Source organism: Mirounga leonina, unplaced genomic scaffold (assembly GCF_011800145.1).
Source record: "Mirounga leonina isolate KUSES-001 unplaced genomic scaffold, KU_Mleo_1.0 Mir_129, whole genome shotgun sequence".
In the NCBI taxonomy this organism is placed as follows: domain Eukaryota; kingdom Metazoa; phylum Chordata; class Mammalia; order Carnivora; family Phocidae; genus Mirounga; species Mirounga leonina.
In genome coordinates this window covers 68,006,790-68,025,313 of record NW_023270323.1, presented here as the reverse complement: position 1 = coordinate 68,025,313, position 18,524 = coordinate 68,006,790, and the positions used below count along the sequence as shown (strand labels likewise).

Here is an 18,524-nt window from a genome sequence, read left to right as displayed (position 1 = left end):
ATGAATGAATGAATGAATGAATGAATGAATGAATGAATGAATGAATGAAACACTTGATGAATGAATGAATGAATGAATGAATGAATGAATGAATCCTTCCAGATCTAAGTCCTCATTCACTGGAGTGCTTGCAAGGCTGCATGTCCTCCTGTACCTTTCTTCTTCATCACTGCTGGTTCCTTCCTCAGCTGCTAACTTATCCTGATACTCTTCTCCTCTGGGCAGGTTCTGAGGTTCATTCAGCTTCAAGCATGGATCCTAAGGCAAAAACAGTTGCAAGGTGAGACTGAGTACACTTCCCTGATTCAACCCAGGCTTATCAAACCAGAGAGCAGAGGAGAAAGAGTCCCCAGCGATCCACAACTGGTGCACAGTCCACAGGCCTGGCATGATAAGGCCTGGGACGATTCAACGTCTAGTACAGTGCCTGGCTTAGGAGCCCGTATCCCTGTATCCTGTCTTCCATTGACCAAGCACTTCACACAGCTGATGAAACTCAAGCACAGAGATGGTAGGTAACCTGTCCAGGGTCCCACCATCAGTGAGTGGTGGAAATGGGACATGCAATCAGGCGGTCTGACCCTGGGGTTGCTATGAGGATCAGAGAACACTGCTAGCAACAGCTACTGGTCCGTGTGAACAACTGCTATTATTACGATGCCCATTTTAAGATGGCAGCCTGTGACATCTCAGGACATAGGATCAGAGAACATGGAACCTACTGAATGACCATACGTGTTGAGAAGCGGGGTGTGGTAGGAGGAGAATATGGAAACCATGAGTGAACATTGAGGCTAGGAGTTTTCTATGAATTGAATTTGTTCATGTTATCATTCTCCCCTTTCCACAGAGACAAAAGGTGAAAAAGACATTCTTCTTTTGATTTGTCTACGTGTTACAGTAACCATTGTCTATGGAACACACTATAATAAGACAGGCTAGGAACAGATGTCTTCACTGGCAAATCTCATTAAATAATGATAAATTGCAGCCTGGAGTTTCCACTAAGTAGTTGCATGGCCTTGAGCCAGTCTCTTCCCTTTTCTGGCCCAGAACTTCATCAACTGTAAAACAAAGGGGTTGGTTACATCTGTGGTTTTCAACGTGTTCTCCAGAGACCTTGGGACATGACCCTGGGGCCCACAGAGTTCAGAAGGGGCAGAGCTGAGGCTGGAGGATGGGGCATGGGGCTCCCATTCCCTCTCAACCTGGCATGAAATTGTTTTGGTTGCCCTTCCAGGTACTATACTGTCTATTAAAGGTCACCAACGTCAAGGCCAATGATGACTTCCGTGTTGCCAAATCCAGTGGTCACTCCTTGGGCTTTAGCTAACTGAGCCTCCCTACAGGACTGGAAATATCTGGTCACTCCCTCCTGCATGCAGTCTTCTCTCCTGGGTTTCCTCCTCCCTCACCAGCTGCCCCTTCTTAGTCTCTTCTGCTCAAACCACCTGCTCTTCTGCCCCACACTTTAGTCCTTGGACTTCTCTCTCTCACTCTCCATCTCTCTCTCACTAGCGTCTCATATAGTTCTATGAATACTGATGACAAACAAATTTAATCTATTTTCAAGCTTTACTCTGAAGTCTGGACTTGAATATCCAACTGTCCTCCAGATATCACTTGGGTGCTTAATAAGCTTCTCAAACTGCAACATGTCCAGATCTGGACTCTTGGTCTCACCCTCCCCAAACAACAAGCATGCACCTGCCCCAGGGCCTTTGCACTGGCAGTTCCACTGCCTGCAATGCTCTTCATTGTAATATTTGCATGCCTTGCTTCCTCACTTCACTCACCACAACCGAGAGACCTTCCTTGACTTAAATCCTGGGCTCTGGTACCAGACACCTATGTTTAAATCCCAGTTCTTCTTGGGCGCCTGGGTGGCTCAGTCGGTTAAGCGACTGCCTTCGGCTCAGGTCATGATCCTGGAGTCCCGGGATCGAGTCCCGCATCAGGCTCCCTGCTCGGCGGGGAGTCTGCTTCTCCCTCTGACCCTCCCCCCTCTCGTGCTCTCTCTTTCTCATTCTCTCAAATAAATAAAAAAAATCTTAAAAAAAAAAAATCCCAGTTCTTCTTCTTCTTAAGGATGTAACTTTGGGAAAATTAGGCTGTCGTGGATTAAATAAACCAATAAATATAAAGTCTTTGAAATAGTATTAGCTACACAGTGACTACTCAAATTAATATTGCCCAGGATTATTGTTCTCTGATCACTTTCTCTAAAAAGCAGCCCTCTCTCCTTCTCCCACCTTGCTCTATGTCTTCCTCAAAATACAGATTGTGGCCTAATGTCAATTACGTGTCTCCTCTTTCACTGTTTGCCTCCCTGGAAGGTAAGCTGCATGGGGGCAGGGATTCTACTCTGTTCCTTGCTGTTTCCCTGGTTCCTAGAAACAGTGTGTGGCACATGGAGGACACTCCGTAAACAACACATGAACAAACCCAAACAAATCTCTCAGAGAGCAGGGAGGCCCTTTTCTCCCACACTCACCTCACGCTCCCACTACATCCCATGGCCCAGAGTTGGGTGTTTCCCAGCTCTGCTCAGGTGCCGTTTGTGCCTTGATGAGTCTTAAGTTCCAAGTTCTGTTTGAGTCATTTGTGTTGTCTCTAAATGTAGCAGATACCATGTGATGCTAGAGCCCTCGCTTCCAGAGACAGGGTGGAGATGACATTCAGAAAGTCATCGCCCATCTTGCCCGGGAGGGCCCATGGAAGGGTGCCCAGAGGTGATGGCCCATCAGAGAGTAAGAGTTCCCTCTGCCTCCCACACCCCTCCTATTAAAGCCCTCCTCTTCCCTTCTGGAGCAATGTGTCCTGGGTCAACTTAGCTAAGCCAGAACTACCTTTTCCAGGCTTTCCTTCCCTGCATAATTCTGGACCATGTGACTTTGTGTAAGATCTGGAAGATGGGTGTGCCTTTTTCTTCTCCCGCTTGGATGCTTGCTGCAGGACATCAGGTGCTGTGGCAGCTCATGCGCTTCATCGCCCATCTGCTGGCTCACCTGGTTGGTCTGGGTTGCCTAGGGCTCTCAGCTCCTCCATCTCCCGCTGGACCCTCCATAGGCTTCTCCATTTCCTGGGCCTAGGGCATGTTTAGCTCTATGAGGAAGGATGCTGGATTCTCCTACAGGTCACCTAAATCCTTGGGGCTGGAGGCTCATCGGCTTCAGAAACCAATACCATTCAAGCTCAGCCTCATGGGCTACATTCGTCCTTGGTCTTCCCCATTCCACATCCGTCCTTCTTTGCTTCTGACTGCCCACCCAGGTGTAGGCCCACCGTAGGCCTGACACTGGACGGGGATGCAACAGTTGAATATAGAGTGTTTACCTGACTCCCACAATGATGCCATGTTTTTCTAAAATGAGTCCCGTTTTCTGTATCATTTTTAGTAGTCTGTTTCTCTGACCAAACCCTGTTTCATGCACTCTTTAATCTCTAGATCCTACTAATCCTTCAAAGCCCTACTCAACTGCCACTTCCTCCATGAAGCCTTCACAACTCTTCTGTTGCAATTATACTCTCTGCTCTTAAAGGTCCCATAACAATTATTTTTTTGCTACTGTAATTTGCTCACAAATATTTTTTGGCATTTACTATATGCCAGGCACTGTTCCAGAGACTCAGCAATCAATAAAACAGATGAAAGTTTTTTTCTGCTTTGTATTAGTCATAGGAGTATTCTCTTTCTCCCTTTCTGGAAGGTAAAAGTAATCCCAGGTATGGTTTTTAAAATGTTATAAATCCTCCAGCAGTTGGGCGCCTGGGTGGCTCAGTTGGTTAAGCGACTGCCTTCAGCTCAGGTCATGATACTGGAGTCCCGGGATCGAGTCCCGCATTGGGCTCCCTGCTCGGCAGGGAGCCTGCTTCTGCCTCTGACCCTCCCCCCTCTCATGTGCTCTCTCTCTCATTCTCTCTGTCTCAAATAAATAAATAAAATCTTTAAAAAAATAAAAAATAAATAAAATAAAAAAAAATAAATCCTCCAGCAGTAATTCAGATCAGGCTGCACGGTCATTTTCCTTTGCCTGAATCCTTTCTCTTTAGTGTGTATAACTGGGTACTAAAATCCAGCCGGCTGACATGCTATTCATTGCAGGGCCCAGTGAGTTTGGTTCATTGCTGTGTACTTTCAAAAATGATGTCATTGACCAGCTTGCAATCTCCATGTGGACCGTAAGCTAAAAGGCCCACCTTTGCCTCCCACTTTCAGGTATCTGGGGCATTCAAAATATCTTGGATAACTCCCAATTCCTATAAAGCCCAGAAGTAGATATCACAGTCTAAGCAAAACAGCTTTGTGAGACATCTGTTATAAATACACGTTCCGGATAATCCAGGGAAAATGGCACGGTGAATGCGGAACAACAGCAACGAATCAAAATAGCATAATACTACAATATAAATACATATGTAATTATTAAAATTAATTGGTCCAGGTTTCTAAAGGGAAATCAGAGGTTATAAAGAAGTATTGGTAAATAGAAAGCACAAAATATGTTGGCAAAACAACCCTAAGGGTATCAGTAATCATGACAAACATGATCTGGCTAAGTTCAACACATTATTTATCCTGATAAAAGGAATCATTCACTAAAACTAATAATGAACCTGTAGGCATCTAACAATAAAGCCCAAAAACTAGGCAAAATGTTCAGAACTGTAAGGAGAAATGGGTAAATTTACAACTGTAATGGAGAATTTAATAGCCACCTCTCAGAACTGATATATTAAGTAAACAAAATGAGCTAAGATGTAGAAGATTTGAACAAGATACATCACTAATGATGTATTGTATGGTGACCAACATAACACAATAAAATAAAATAAAATTTAAAAAATAAAAATAAAAATAAATAAGCTAAACCTAACAACTAAAAAATAAATACTAATCAGTGCTAACATTTATATGGTGCTAAGTGTTCCCAGGCCCTCAACTCTATGAGATGGGCAGTATCATACCATTTTAAAGGGGACAAAACTGAGGCAGGAGAAGATATGCAAGTTCTCGAAGATTATACGATGAATGTATCACAAAGCTGTAATTCAAATATACAGTCGACCCCTGCACAACATAGATCTGAACTGCGAGGGTCAACTTATCTGTGGATTTTTTTCTCAGTAAATACAGTACAGTATTATAAATGTATTTTCTCTTCCTTATGATTTTTAAAATATTTTCTTTTCTCTAGCTTACTTTAAAATATGTGTTAATTGACTATGTTATCGGTAAAGCTTCTTGGTCAACAGTAGGTCATTAGTAGTTAAGTTTTTGGGGAGTCAAAAGTTACATGTAGATTTTTAATTATGCAGGGAGTTCATACCCCTAATACTAGCATTGTCCAAAGGTCAATTATATACTTAAATGACCAAACTGAGAATATAGGTTTTTTTCTATCACACAGGGAACATTTGAAAATGGCCCCACAGGGGTGCCTGGGTGGCTCAGTCAGTTAAACATCTGACTTCACTCAGGTCATGATCTTGGATCATAGTTGTTGGGCTCCCAGCTCAGCAGGCAGTCTGCTTGTCCCTCTCCCTCTGCTCCTCCCCCTGCTCATGCTCATGCTCTCTCTCTTTCTCAAATAAATAAATAAAAATCTTAAAAAGAAAATGACCCCACAGAAGTCTACAAGTAAATCTCACCACCGTTCCAGATGTTGACATTCTACAGATGATGTGACTGATGATGACAATGCAATAAAATTAGAAAGCAAAAAGAAAGTAGGCTTAAAAAAGTAAACTCTGGGATACAGCTAAAGACATACACTTAGAGGGAAATTCACAGCCTTCACTGTATTTATTAGAAAACATTCAAGAAGTTAGAAAAAGCATAAGAGAATAAACCCCAAGTAAGCAGAAGGAAAGAGATACAAAAGACAAAATTAATGACATAGAAAAGAAGAGATCCGCACAACGCATCTGAAAGCTGGCTTTTTGAAAAGACACATGGAGCCTGATCAAGGAAAAGAGGAGAAGGAACTTGAAGCAATATGAATAATGGACAAATAGCTCACGAAAGTTATCATAGAGATGAAAAAGAATTTCAAATGTACTCTGAGCCACTGTGAGGGCCGTGAAAGGAAACGCGCAGGATGTAATTTCTGGGCCACCTTATCAACAACTGATACATTTAAAGGCATCCTGGGCAGGAGTCCAGAAACAGGAGAGGGTGGAAGACGCTATAAAAAACTGATGATGCACCGGGATGACTACATCGGCTCCCAGCTGCATCCCATTTTTCTATTTCCATACATTGACGGATGGGTGCCCAGGACTCTGTAAGGTGGGCAGGAAAGACACTACCGTCCTTGGGTTACAGATGAGATGTGAGATCAGAGAAGTAGTCCAGCGACTTGCTTCAGGTCACATGGCCACTGGAGGGTGGCATGAGGACTGGACCCCTGGGTTGTCCCGCTGCCTGCCCTGTGATTCCATGTGACCACAGTGGTACTCGCCACCGCCATGTTGGCAAGATCCCCAGATGCCAGCATCGGGACTTAACTGGGCGTGAGTTTAAACCATGTTGTACAAACGTGCTGTAAGAAATATCTGTGAGACAGACAAGATCAACCCGAGAGACGAAGGTTGTTTTCCTAATCAACAGGGAGGCGAACTAAGGAATCCTTTCTGTCTATTCACTTTTTTTCCATCCCCCAGGACCAGAGACAGGGGCATTCTTTCTAAAAAAAAGGTGAATCCTCCTCTCCCTCCACAAGTAATTGGAAAGGACCCCAGTGTTCTTCTAAATCATCCTCTAGCCAAGACTAATTTTTGAAGGATTCCTAATCTAACCTTTGACTACTAGGACTCAAAATGGTACCCTTAATGAATTCCATTCATTCAATTGTCACATCATGTATCAGTTGTGTACAAGATGGTGCTAAACATCTGCCACATACAGGTGTATTAGGTGCTGGAAGGATAAAGATTAAGAACACCTAGTTCTTTTTTTTTTTTTTAATTTTATTTATTTATTTGGCAGAGAGAGACACAGCGAGAGAGGGAACACAAGCAAGGGGAGTGGGAGAGGGAGAAGCAGGCTTCTCACGGAGCAGGGAACCCAATGTGGGGCTCGATCCCAAGACCCTGGGATCATGACCTGAGCCGAAGGCAGACGCTTAAGGACTGAGCGACCCAGGCGCCCCAAGAGCACATAGCTCTTGATTTCAGCAAACTTATGGTTCAGCAGGGGGACCAACAGACCATATAAATGTCAAAAATATTTCCCTCCTCTCTCCCCCTACCTGTGTACCCGGCATTTGAGATCAAAGTATATCATTCAAGAGGCACCAGGGTGCCATCGGAATATTTCACAAATGGACATGAACTTGGAGATCAACAGTTGGCTGAACGAGTGCTTTCAAGCTCACTAATACTCATGTCAATGGCACACTCTTCTCTGACCTTCAAATGGAATAGATTCTCCAGCTGCCCCTTCCCTGGTTATCTGCTTGGGATCTCAGTGAGTTCCTCCCAGGAATGACCCTGAGCCACTCCTGGTGTATTCGGAGTTATCCGTCCCTCATTCACACTCCTGCTTGCTCTGGTTCCGCCCACCACTCTCTGTCCAGGGCCAAAGTGGCCTGGGCATAAAGTGTGCACAGAAAAACAAATAGTTCTGTGGGCGCCTGGGTGGCTCAGTTAGTTAAACGACTGCCTTTGGCTCAGGTCATGATCCTGGAGTCCCGGGATCGAGTCCCGCATCGGGCTCCCTGCTCAGCAGAGAGTCTGCTTCTCCCTCTGACCCTCCTCCCTCTCATGCTCTCTGTCTCTCATTCTCTCTCTCGCAAAAAAAAAAAAAAATCTTAAAAAAAAAAAAAAAGAAAAACAAATAATTCTGTTCTCCTCCAACCGTCCATCACCAAAGCCTCCTCCCAACTTCTCCCAAGCAAAGAGCTGGCTGGTTATTTTAAAGCTGCGTTCACTTTAGGTCTTCATCTTTCATCTCCCAGCCCATTAACCTCTTCTGGATTGTTTCTATTTTAAGGGAACACCCACGCCCAGAAAATCTCCTGGAAGGGAATATTCAAAGTCATTCTCAAGTTCAGTTGACAATCCTTCAAAGGTAGCATTATGTACATCTTAAAATAGAACACCTAATGCAATGGGGTTTTGTAGAAATGATTACAGGGGATTGTCATAGATACTATAAAGTCATCTTACATTTATAGATTCTTGAACAGTTTTGAAAAGTGCCTTCATATATGTTCTTCCGTTCATTACCACAGGTCTCTGGGTGTGGAGCCAAGTAGGGATTATCACCGCCATTTTACTAAAGAGAAGCAGTATGGCGTCATGGTTTGGAGCATGGGCCTCAGTTTCTCTACCTGTAAAATGAGGTCTGTCAGGGTTGTTGTGGGGCTCTGTACATTGTTCTTGGCACACAGTCAGGGCCTGGTCTGTGTCTGCTACTCACAGTAATGAGGAAACTGGTCTCAGCTTTTGGGACTTGCCTGAGGTCCCCCAAACAGGTCTGGGGGAAAGCTGGGGTGGAATCCATGCCCTAATCCTCTGACCGGAGCTGTTGCCAGCCCTATGCTGTCTTCCCAGGTTCAGCAAATCTCAGCTCGATTCTCAGCCAAGAATCTCTCCACAGAGTCAGTCTTCAGGGCAGCCTGCCTTGTTCCAGGTCAGACAGAAGCAGACCCCTCTACTCACACCACACAGAGGGCTCACCACAGTTGTTCGAGGGCTTGGTGGTTGTCTGTCTGCCCACCCCCAAGATAGCTGACACCCTTGGATTCCTATGATCCACCGGGTATGCCACATGGTGCCAGCCTGCCCTGCAAAGTGCACGGGGCCCCCTGTGAGCCGGGGACCCTTCCCAGGCCGGGGAGAGCTTCAGGGCGCCCCTTGTCTCCCTTCCTCCAGGCCTCGGGGATTTTACCTTGGGACTTTTCACTGCGCTCCTTCCCCCTGCCTAGTCCCTCCCTGGGGAAGTCACCTTCAACTTTCAGGGTCCAGGCAGATGGCAGCAGATGTCACCGCTCTGTGGAAGCTTCCGGGACTCCCCTGGGCAGACACCTGCCTCTCTCATCTTGGCTGCAAAGAATCTTCCTGCCATTATTACAGTGACTATCGTACCAAGTGATTATTTGAGTAAATACTTATTTCTCCCGCTAGAAATGGAACTCTTCAAGGACCGAGACTGGGCTTTATTGACCCCAGCATCCATCCACCATAGCCTGCATAGACACCATGCATAAATATTTGGTGAGGCAAAAAGACCTGAATAAGAACAATCACCAACGACTCTTTTTTCTTCTGGAAAGAGGTACAGGCATGAGCATCTATGGAAACTTCAACCTTTTTTTACCTCAGCTCACTGTGACCCAGGCACCAAAGGAGCCTTCCAGAAAAAAAGTTTCCCTTCAGAGTTACCAAGACTGATGTGGTTTTCTGAAAACCAATGAAAAAAACTATGTATCTAAGAGAATCAAAGAGACTTGCCATGAGAGATCAGGACAAAAGGTTCAGCAAAGTCCCAGCTAACTGTGCCTGGGACAGAGCCACACCCAGGCTTGGCAACCCTCTCTCTATGTTCTGGGAGTGGAGTGAAAACAGCTCGGCTCTCAAGTGACATTATTATTTATATCTCTCTTGACTCACTGCAGTGCTTTGGCAGAAGAGCCAATGGCCTAAACCAAAACTCCCGAGTCTTGAACAAACTTACATTTTATGGGCCCTTGTAGGTCCGTCCGCGTGGAGGGCCTGCTCTGTCTGCGCCACAGGGGGCCGCTCACACAGCCTCTCCACCAGCCTGAGAAACTCGCTAGGACTTTGTATCTCTAGGACCTAAGCCAAGCTTCGACTCGCTCGGCTGGCATATAGTCGGCTTGCCAAAAACATTTGAACTAAATTCCAAATTTTCTCTGATGGGTCATATTGCGGAAGTTTTATAATGCACCACGTTGGCCAGGTTGTGGGGAAACAGTCACACATGCTGCCGTTGGGAGTGTGCACTGGGACGTCACCGGTGGAAGGCAATGCGGCATGACTATCAAAGTTAGAGACGCACGTGCCGCTGGACCCGGAAAATTCTACAATCACGAGTTAGCACCCACCGAGCATTTGCACATGCTTTCTTTCTTTTTTTTTTTTTTTAAAGATTTTATTTATTTTTTTGACAGAGAAGAGACACAGCGAGAGGCGGAACACAAGCAGGGGGAGTGGGGGAGGGAGAAGCAGGCTCCCCGCAGAGCAGGGAGCCCGATGCGGGACTCGATCCCAGGACCCTGGGATCATGACCTGAGCTGAAGGCAGTCGCTTAACCAACTGAGCCACCCAGGCGCCTTGCACATGCTTTCTGACACTGTACGTATATTAATTCATTTCGGCCTCACAAAAGCCCTCTGAGGTAGGTGATTTCATTGCCCCAGTTTTACAGATGAGGAGGCTCAAGCAAAGAGACTTTAAATCATTTGCCCAAGATTGTCCAGCCAGTAAGAGCCCAGGGGTCTGTTTGGGGCGGGCGGGGTGGGGGGGCTTGCCTAACTATACTACACTATATCCGCCTACAGAGCTATCCACTGAAGCAGCATTTGTAATGGAGAAAACCAACCTAAATATCTATCATAAGGGAAAGAGTAAATATATTACAGTTTTTTGTACAGGGGATACTGGGTAGTTGTTCTTTCAAACAAATGAGGTTGATGTGGACGTGTACTGATGTGTTGCAACCTCCAAGCTATGGAAATTTAAGGTAGAAAAAGTAGAGCACAGGCCAGTATGCTACCATTTGTAGAAAAAAAAATATATTCATAATTATGTTTGCATATGCATGGTATATAGCTCTGAGCAGATATACAAGAAGAGATAAAATACAACAAAACCAGACAGGGAACTAGGGAGAGGAGGGAGGCTTTTCACCGTATGCCTTTATATACCTTTAAATTCTGTGCCGCATATATGGATTATTTGAAAAGAAAACAATTTAAGAGAACAAACTATACCTGCAGAGCACATAATAGTTGCCTAATTAGGAAACACAGCAGCACCAGATGTTTAATTCTATTACTAAATGTTCACTTGGTTTTAAAGCTGTCGGTTTATGAATGCTTCTCTCCTCCAGCATCTAGCTCAGAGGCTGGCCCATCCTAGGTATTCCACAAATGACTGTGGAATGAATAAATAACGTGCATGTAGAGTTGAATCAAATGGAACTGATGTTCCCTGAGGTTCCATGTGCAATTCACACACACCCTAGGAGGGGTGTGTACCACTCTCTAGAAACCGGGCTCATGAGGGACAATGTTCTAGACCAAGGAGGGCGGGAGGAGAGCCAAGTTTCATGGTGAACCAACCTATGGTTGTCAACATGCACTTGTATTTTGAACTTCCTCAGGATTTTTAATTACATCAGAGGTTTTCAATTGGGGATAATTTTGTCCCCAGGAGACATTGGACAACATCTGGAGACATTTTTGGCTGGGACATTTTTATTGGGGAGATGCTACTAGCATTTGGTGGGTAGAGGCTGGGGACGAGACAGAGAAAGCCTGAGCCACCATAACAGCTCCGACCCTTGTTCATCTGCCCCGGGACATACCTAGAACTTCTAGGTGTGTGTATTCTCCCCTGAAAACCCAGCCGATGCACAATGTTCCTGAGCTTATCAACTTTATTTTCACTGGATCTCATTACTCAAGAGCCCAGCCAACTCTGTCCCATCTCCCTGCCACAGTCACTGTGAGGAGCTGAGAAATAGTTGAATATTTGAGAAAGAATCTTTCCAGAAAATGCCATCGGGTGCTGGTGGAAAGTTCAGCTGTCTTCGGGGCCAGGAGCTCTTCCAGCGGAATGCTAGCTCATGAGGCTGGTTCTTCAGAAACTGAGGGAGGATGAAAATATCTGCATACATCTCAGGCAGACCCCATCAGGAAGGATGCCTGGCCCCAGATCAGGAAGGACCAGCCCCATTGAGGAAGGTGCGGGTCTGCTCTGTTAGCCTTCTCAGGCAGGCTTATGGGGGGGCAAAGAGAGCTACTCAAGGATTCTCCCCCACTCTGGGCATCAGATGGGAAAAACAGGGCACCCTGGCTGCCCTCCTCAACCCCAGGACAGAGCTGAGGTCTGTTTTATCTGGGAGGCATCCTGGGCATGTGTTGATACCCTCACAAGGAGAGTTGGGGCTCAGAGCCACAGACCCAGCGGTTCTGTCCTGTCCTGGCTGCTGACATGCCTGTGACCATGGGCAAGTCACACAACTGCTCTGGGCCTCAGTTTCTTCCTCTGTAAAATGAGTGCATTACAGGGTTGTTGGAAGACTCCAAAGAAGTAATAGATGGGGACGACGTTCTAGAGCTGACCGGGTCCCATACAAATGTTGTCATTCACATCGATGTCCACCAGATTTCTGGCTCATTTTTACCCCGGTGAATATGTGGTTAAGTAGGGGTCATTCCAGTGGGGCGGGCCTTGGGGGCTGTTGGCGGGACCAGAGCTTAAGCTCTGGAAGTCTGGGGTCGAGGGAGAGAAACTGCAGTTCCTGTCGACACTCAGGCACATGGACACGGGGAATAAGAGTTGGGCGAGGACGAAGCAGTGAGATTCAGACTCACTTACGTGTGTTTTCCCACCTGGAATATGAAGTGGACTGAAAATCCGGGACGGTAACAAAATAAACTGTTACAGTGGTGGGCTTTTGCTGGCTCCAGCTGCAAAGGTTAATTAACAGGGAAGCTGAATCAAGAGGATCACTGAAGCCAGGACACTCAAACGCCAACTTCACGGGAATTATTTATGTGTTTGACATCATGCAGCAAATGTTAAAACGAATGCTTATGTTCTGCCTTACACTGTGGCCCCGGGAAGATATACTGAAGTCCTAGCCTCCAGTACCGGTTCATGTGACCCTATTTGCATAGAAGCTTCTGCAGATGCAATTAGTTAAGGCGAGGTCCTACTGGATCGGGGTGGACCCTAACCAAGGACCCCGGTGTCCTTAGACGAATGCCTTGTGAAGACCCAGAGGCGCAGACGCACAGGGAAGAAGGCCCCGAGAGGACAGAGCCAGAGCGGGAAGTGAGGCATCCGCAAGCCGCAGAATGCCTCGGATTGCCAGCAACCATCAGAAGCCGGCAGACAGGCATGCAGGAGAGTCTCCCTCTCAGCCGCCGGGAGGAACCAACCCTGCCGACACCTTGATTTGGGGCGGCTAGCCTCCAAAACTGTGAGACCACACCTTGCTGTGGTTTAAGCCACCAAGTGTGTGGAGATTCATTATGGTGGCCCTAGGAACATAAAATGGCTTATGGTGAGAGGGCAGAGGACACACAGGAACCGGCTTCCGCCCTGGAGCAGGGTCCCTGAAAGGGCAGCCTCGCCGGAAGGGCCAGCATGAGAGTGGCTGGTATCTTGGAGGCAGAGGGCGGCCAGGGGCGTTATCACTATGCTTCCTGCCAGGCAGAACCCAAGGCCGCCTGTAGGCACAGAGCCTTTTTTTTTTTTTTAAAGACTTTTTAATTTATTCATTTGAGAAACAGAGATACAGAGAGAGAGAGAGAGAGCACGAGCGCATGAGCAGGGGGAGAAGCAGAGGGAGGGGGAGAAGCAGGCTCCCGGCTGGGAAGGGAGCCCAATGCGGGGCTCGCTCCCGGCTGGGAAGGGAGCCCAATGCGGGGCTCGCTCCCAGGGCCCTGGGATCATGACCTGAGCCAAAGGCAGACGCTTAACCATCTGAGCCACCCAGGCGCCCCTAGGCACCGAGCCTGTTATCTGCCAGGCAAGCTGCTCTCAACGAGGGAGGGAAGACTGCATCTGACACGCCCTGCTCTTTTTCAAACCACGCGGATAATTACCCAGAACTCTATTTTCCTCATGGTTTTTGCAAATGGATTTTGTGGTGATTTTTTTTTTTTTTTCAGACGCTTTGGCAGCTTTGAGGGGGGAGATACAAAAGCCCATTAATGCCAGCATGTGTCACGAGGGATGATAAGCGCTGAGAGAAGGGAAATATCCTTAATGAAAGCAGAAAAAAAACCAGAGGTTACCTGGGTCTCGAAAATGCTGAGGTGCCGGCAGTCCAATCCCTGGGGCCTTTCTTTGCCTTTTCCAGAACGCACCTTATTCTGTTGGATAAATTCTTCCAGTCTTAAAACCTAAAATAGAAGAAAAGAAACACTTAGTAATGAAACGGAGCCCTGTCTCCTGATGGGGTCATTAATCTGCGAAACCATTCTCCCGGGTCAATTTATTCTGGGGACAGTGCCCCATTAGACAGCTTCTAAAAGTGTTTCTGGAAAAACCATTTCTAATTGGCTGGTTGCTTCATCTTCCTAGAAAGGATGAGCCTGGCAGGTGTATCGTACTCTATACTTCCTTTTATTTATTTATTTATTTATTTATTTTTAAAGATTTTATTTATTTATTCATGAGAGACAGAGAGAGAGAGGCAGAGGGAGAAGCAGGCTCCCAAGGAGCAGGGAGCCCAATGTGGGACTCGATCGCAGGACCCTGGGATCATGACCTGAGCTGAAGGCAAACACTTAACCATCTGAGCCATCCAGGTGCCCTCTATACTTCCTTTTAAATTATGCACATCAGTACACCTATATGGGAACTGTAGGGTGGTTTTCCTTGGCTTTCAGACCATTCCTGGAAGATCACTCTCTTTCTTTTTTTTTCTTTTTATTTGACAGAGAGAGAGACACAGTGAGAGAGGGAACACAAGCAGGGGGAGTGAGCAGGAAGGCTGATGCAGGGCTCGATCCCAGGACCCTGGGATCATGACCTGAGCCAAAGGCAGACGCCCAATGACTGAGCCACCCAGGCGCCCCACTCTCTTTCTTTTTTTAAAAAGTTAGTTGGTAAAGAAAAGGAACAATATTTAAGAATTATACCAAAGAAAGGGTGGCTAGAAGGTGCTTTTAAAGTGTATAGCCCTAATTATGATGATGATGATTAGCCAACTAACTGTAGAGTATCGATTAAACAGACTGGCTTCTCTGCTCTAGACTTTGAGAAGAACAAGGCGAATAACCATAAGGAAAACTCAGATGTGGCTAACAAATCTTTGTAGGAAACCTAACACTCCTCAGGCCCCATGCCAGGTATGAGGAGGAAAGGAAGAGGGACAGGGTGAGAATAAGATATAGCCCGTGCCTTCCAGGAGCTATCATCTTATGGAGGAAGCAGCAGGTAGATGGTTATCATCACAGCAATATTCAGAAGACAAAATAATAATAGGACCACGAATGGTGTGTTTGTTCTGTGCCAGGCACAGACTTAAGCATTTTACAGTATAAAGTTGTTTAATCCTCACAACAACTACTATAAGACACATACTACTGCAGAGAATTTACAGCAAAAATCTCTGCCCAGGGGAGTCCAGGGCACTTTAGGGGCGCTGAAGGATAAATAGGAGTCTGTCAGTGGCCAGGGTGAGAAAGGACATTCCAGGGGGCAGGAATAGCAGGTGCAATGGCAGAGGGAAGGTAGGATGTGTGTGAAGACTGGAGGAAAGTTCCATGTCAGGGACCCGGCATGCAGGAATGGCGGGAAGGAAAGAGAGTCCGGGGGGTAGTGGTGGTGGGTTGGGCTAGGCCCCAATTATGAAAAACATGGAAATTAAAGATTTGGGGGAAGGAGGAGTGGGGCCTTGAGCAGATTTGGGTTTTAGAAGGCTAGTTCTGGGAATTGCTGGCCCATGGGGAATGTGGAGGCAGGGAGATACAGGCCAAGGCTCTTGCCAGACTCTAGGCAATATCATAGAAGAAGAAGATTACGAAACTATTTATACTGCATCTTGCTAAGGCTTGCGAAATATTCAAATGGGAGTCCTATGCAATTATTTATGTAACCTCTACAAGAGGTAAAGAAAAACAGTCTAGGCAAGCCATCTGGGGGTCTGATAAAGGGAGAGGAGGGGACTGAGAACCTTTAGTGATAGGACCCACAGGACTTGACAACTGATTGGATATGATGATGGGGTAGGGCGGGGACACCAGGTGAAGATGGAGGAGGTCAGGGCTGACTCTCCCATTTCTAGCTTTGGTAAGCGGGGGACCAGACGAGGTCACCACTAGCTCCGTGGAAGAAATGGAGGATGAAGAGCAGGCCTGAGGCGCTTTGTCAAGGTCAGCCTCTGGGTCAGGCCAGCCATCTGTAGATATGATCCCCGGTCATCAAAGATGCGGCATACTGTACTAGAGGGAGTACTGGCATAATGGTTAAGAGTGGGGTCTTCAGGGCGCCTGGGTGGCTCAGTTGGTTAAGTGACTGCCTTCGGCTCAGGTCATGATCCTGGAGTCCCGGGATCGAGTCCCGCATCGGGCTCCCTGCTCAGCAGGGAGTCTGCTTCTCCCTCTGACCCTCCTCTCTCTCATGCTCTCTGTCTCTCATTCTCTCTCTCTCAAATAAATAAATAAAATCTTAAAAAAAAAAAAAAAAGAGTGGGGTCTTCAGAGCCGCATCACCTGGTTTGAATCCCAGGCCCCGCTAGTCCTTACCTGTATGACTTTGAGGAAGTGATTTACCTTCTCTGTGCCTCAGTTTATTCACTGTAAACCAAGGATAATCATAGTACCTACCTTGTACATGGTAGTGAGGATTAAAAGTTAATATATGTAAACCGCTTAGGCAGTACCTTAACTAAAGTAAGCACTCAGCAAAATTCACCCTTGTTATTTTCAGAGACGGGTTCTCAGGGGCATTTAGAGAAATAGTCGGCGGGGGGACCCCAGTGTCCCATGTCAGAAGGATGACTGGGCTGGTCCCACACACATATGTGAAGCCTCCCTAAGCTCTGCAGAGCAGCGTAGTCCAGATCCAATGTGAAAATTGGCAGTACAGCTCAGGAGGGAGGGAGAGAGGAGGGAGAAAGGAATGGGCATCCTCACTGGGCCACCACCTTGTGCTAAGGTGGAACAGGAGCTTCTGGAGCAGAGACTTTCCACCAGGACTGCTCCTCCAGAGCCCCTGATATAGCAAGTCCAAGGCATGGCAGGCTCACCTGCTAGAAAAATGATAACTTGTGACATAGAAAAAAAGGTTGGAGGAAACCATAATGTGAACACGCATCACTCAGCCGAAGAGATAACATATCACAAATACAGCTGTGGCCCCCGAGCTTCTCCTGATCTCCCACCCTCCTTCCCTTCTAGAAACAACCCCTGGTTCAGATTTCCTTCTGTCATTCTCAGGCGTGTCTCCAGACTGAACTCCACTATGTATTTTTAAACAATCAATACTGTTTTGCACACGGCTTCTAGATTCTTAAAAGCTCCCCCAGGAGGTTGCAGTGCTCAGCCAGGGCTGAGGAACAAATTTCTTTTTCTTTCTTTCTTTTTTTTTTTAAGATTTTATTTATTTATTTATTTGAGAGCGAGAGAATGAGAGAGAGAGAGAGAGAGTACATGAGAGGGGGGAGGGTCAGAGGGAGAAGCAGACTGTCGGCTGAGCAGGATGCGGGACTCGATCCCAGGACTCCAGGATCATGACCTGAGTCGAAGGCAGTCGCTTAACCAACTGAGCCACCCAGGCGCACCCGAGGAACCAATTTCATGGACTCCTAAGGGGAGGGTGGACTCAGGGCTCATCTGGAAGGTGTGAGAGAGGGCAGGGGAAGCAAGGGAACCCCTTCACATTTTGGTCTAATGAGGCTCAAGAATGAAGTCTGTTTCCAGTCCCTCCCACGAGTTCCCCCCATAGGATGGCCAGCAGATCTTTTAAACTTTGACCTTAGTCTCTGGGTGGACCCACAGAGCAAACTGTGATGTTCAGCTGGCCTACAGGCATTCTCTACTCCTTTCTCCCTTGCCTGCCTCCTCCGTGCCTCCCCAGGCTGGCCTGGTGACATGGATATGACCAATGGGAGAAGGAATCAGTGGGAGCCCTCTGTGAAGGCTTGTGGTTTCCTGATGAAGTGGGCAGGCCTGGTCATCACCCGCTCCCGTCCCCCCCCCCCCCCCCCCGTTTCCTGGTATAAATTTGGATCTGGCAACGGAGCAGTGACAGTCATTTTCCAAGCCTGGGGGGAATCTGAGCTGACTTCTTAGACACAGCAGGCACAAGGCCTAGGGCCCACGATACTTTGAGGGGCCATGACAATGTTTGAATTTCTTTTAAAGTCAGAAAGTAAAAATACAGCTTGGCTATATTAATCTTTATGCCAATGTAGTCATAATAATTTTTGATATTCTTTTTTCAATAGAGGAAGGAGTCCATGAAGGCAAAAGTGCCTAAAACCCAGGAAAGTAAGGACACAGCCCAGGAGGAGGAGAGACTGTGGGAATCTCAGATATACCAGGCCTGATGTCATTTATACACAGAATCCACCCCAGCAACCTACTGCCTCCTTTCATGCGAGACATTAAAGGCCTCTTTGTCAAGCCTCCATAAATCAGGCTGTTACTCGCAGCTAAATTTATGCCCCACGAGACAGATTTCTTGTCAGGCCAAAGTCCTTTCCTTTCTTCCAAGGATGCTGCACGTACAGAAGTCAGGCCAGTTTTCTGAGATTCCTGGCATCTCAGTTAGCCAAGACTCCCACCCAGACCCATCACTCCCAAGCACTG

At 46.8% G+C, this 18,524-nt stretch overlaps 1 protein-coding gene across 1 annotated transcript in view; it reads right to left on the bottom strand.

The window, feature by feature from the left end:
• FAM184B (family with sequence similarity 184 member B) overlaps positions 1–18,524 on the bottom strand; it is a 138,230-nt gene that overhangs the window by 30,359 nt on the left and 89,347 nt on the right. Inside the window, exons 7-8 of the mRNA XM_035005239.1 lie at positions 14,001–14,108; positions 155–258 (exon numbers count right to left, since the gene is read on the bottom strand). Of these exons, the coding sequence (XP_034861130.1) occupies positions 155–258; positions 14,001–14,108 (212 nt within the window). The remainder of the gene's footprint in view (positions 1–154; positions 259–14,000; positions 14,109–18,524) is intronic.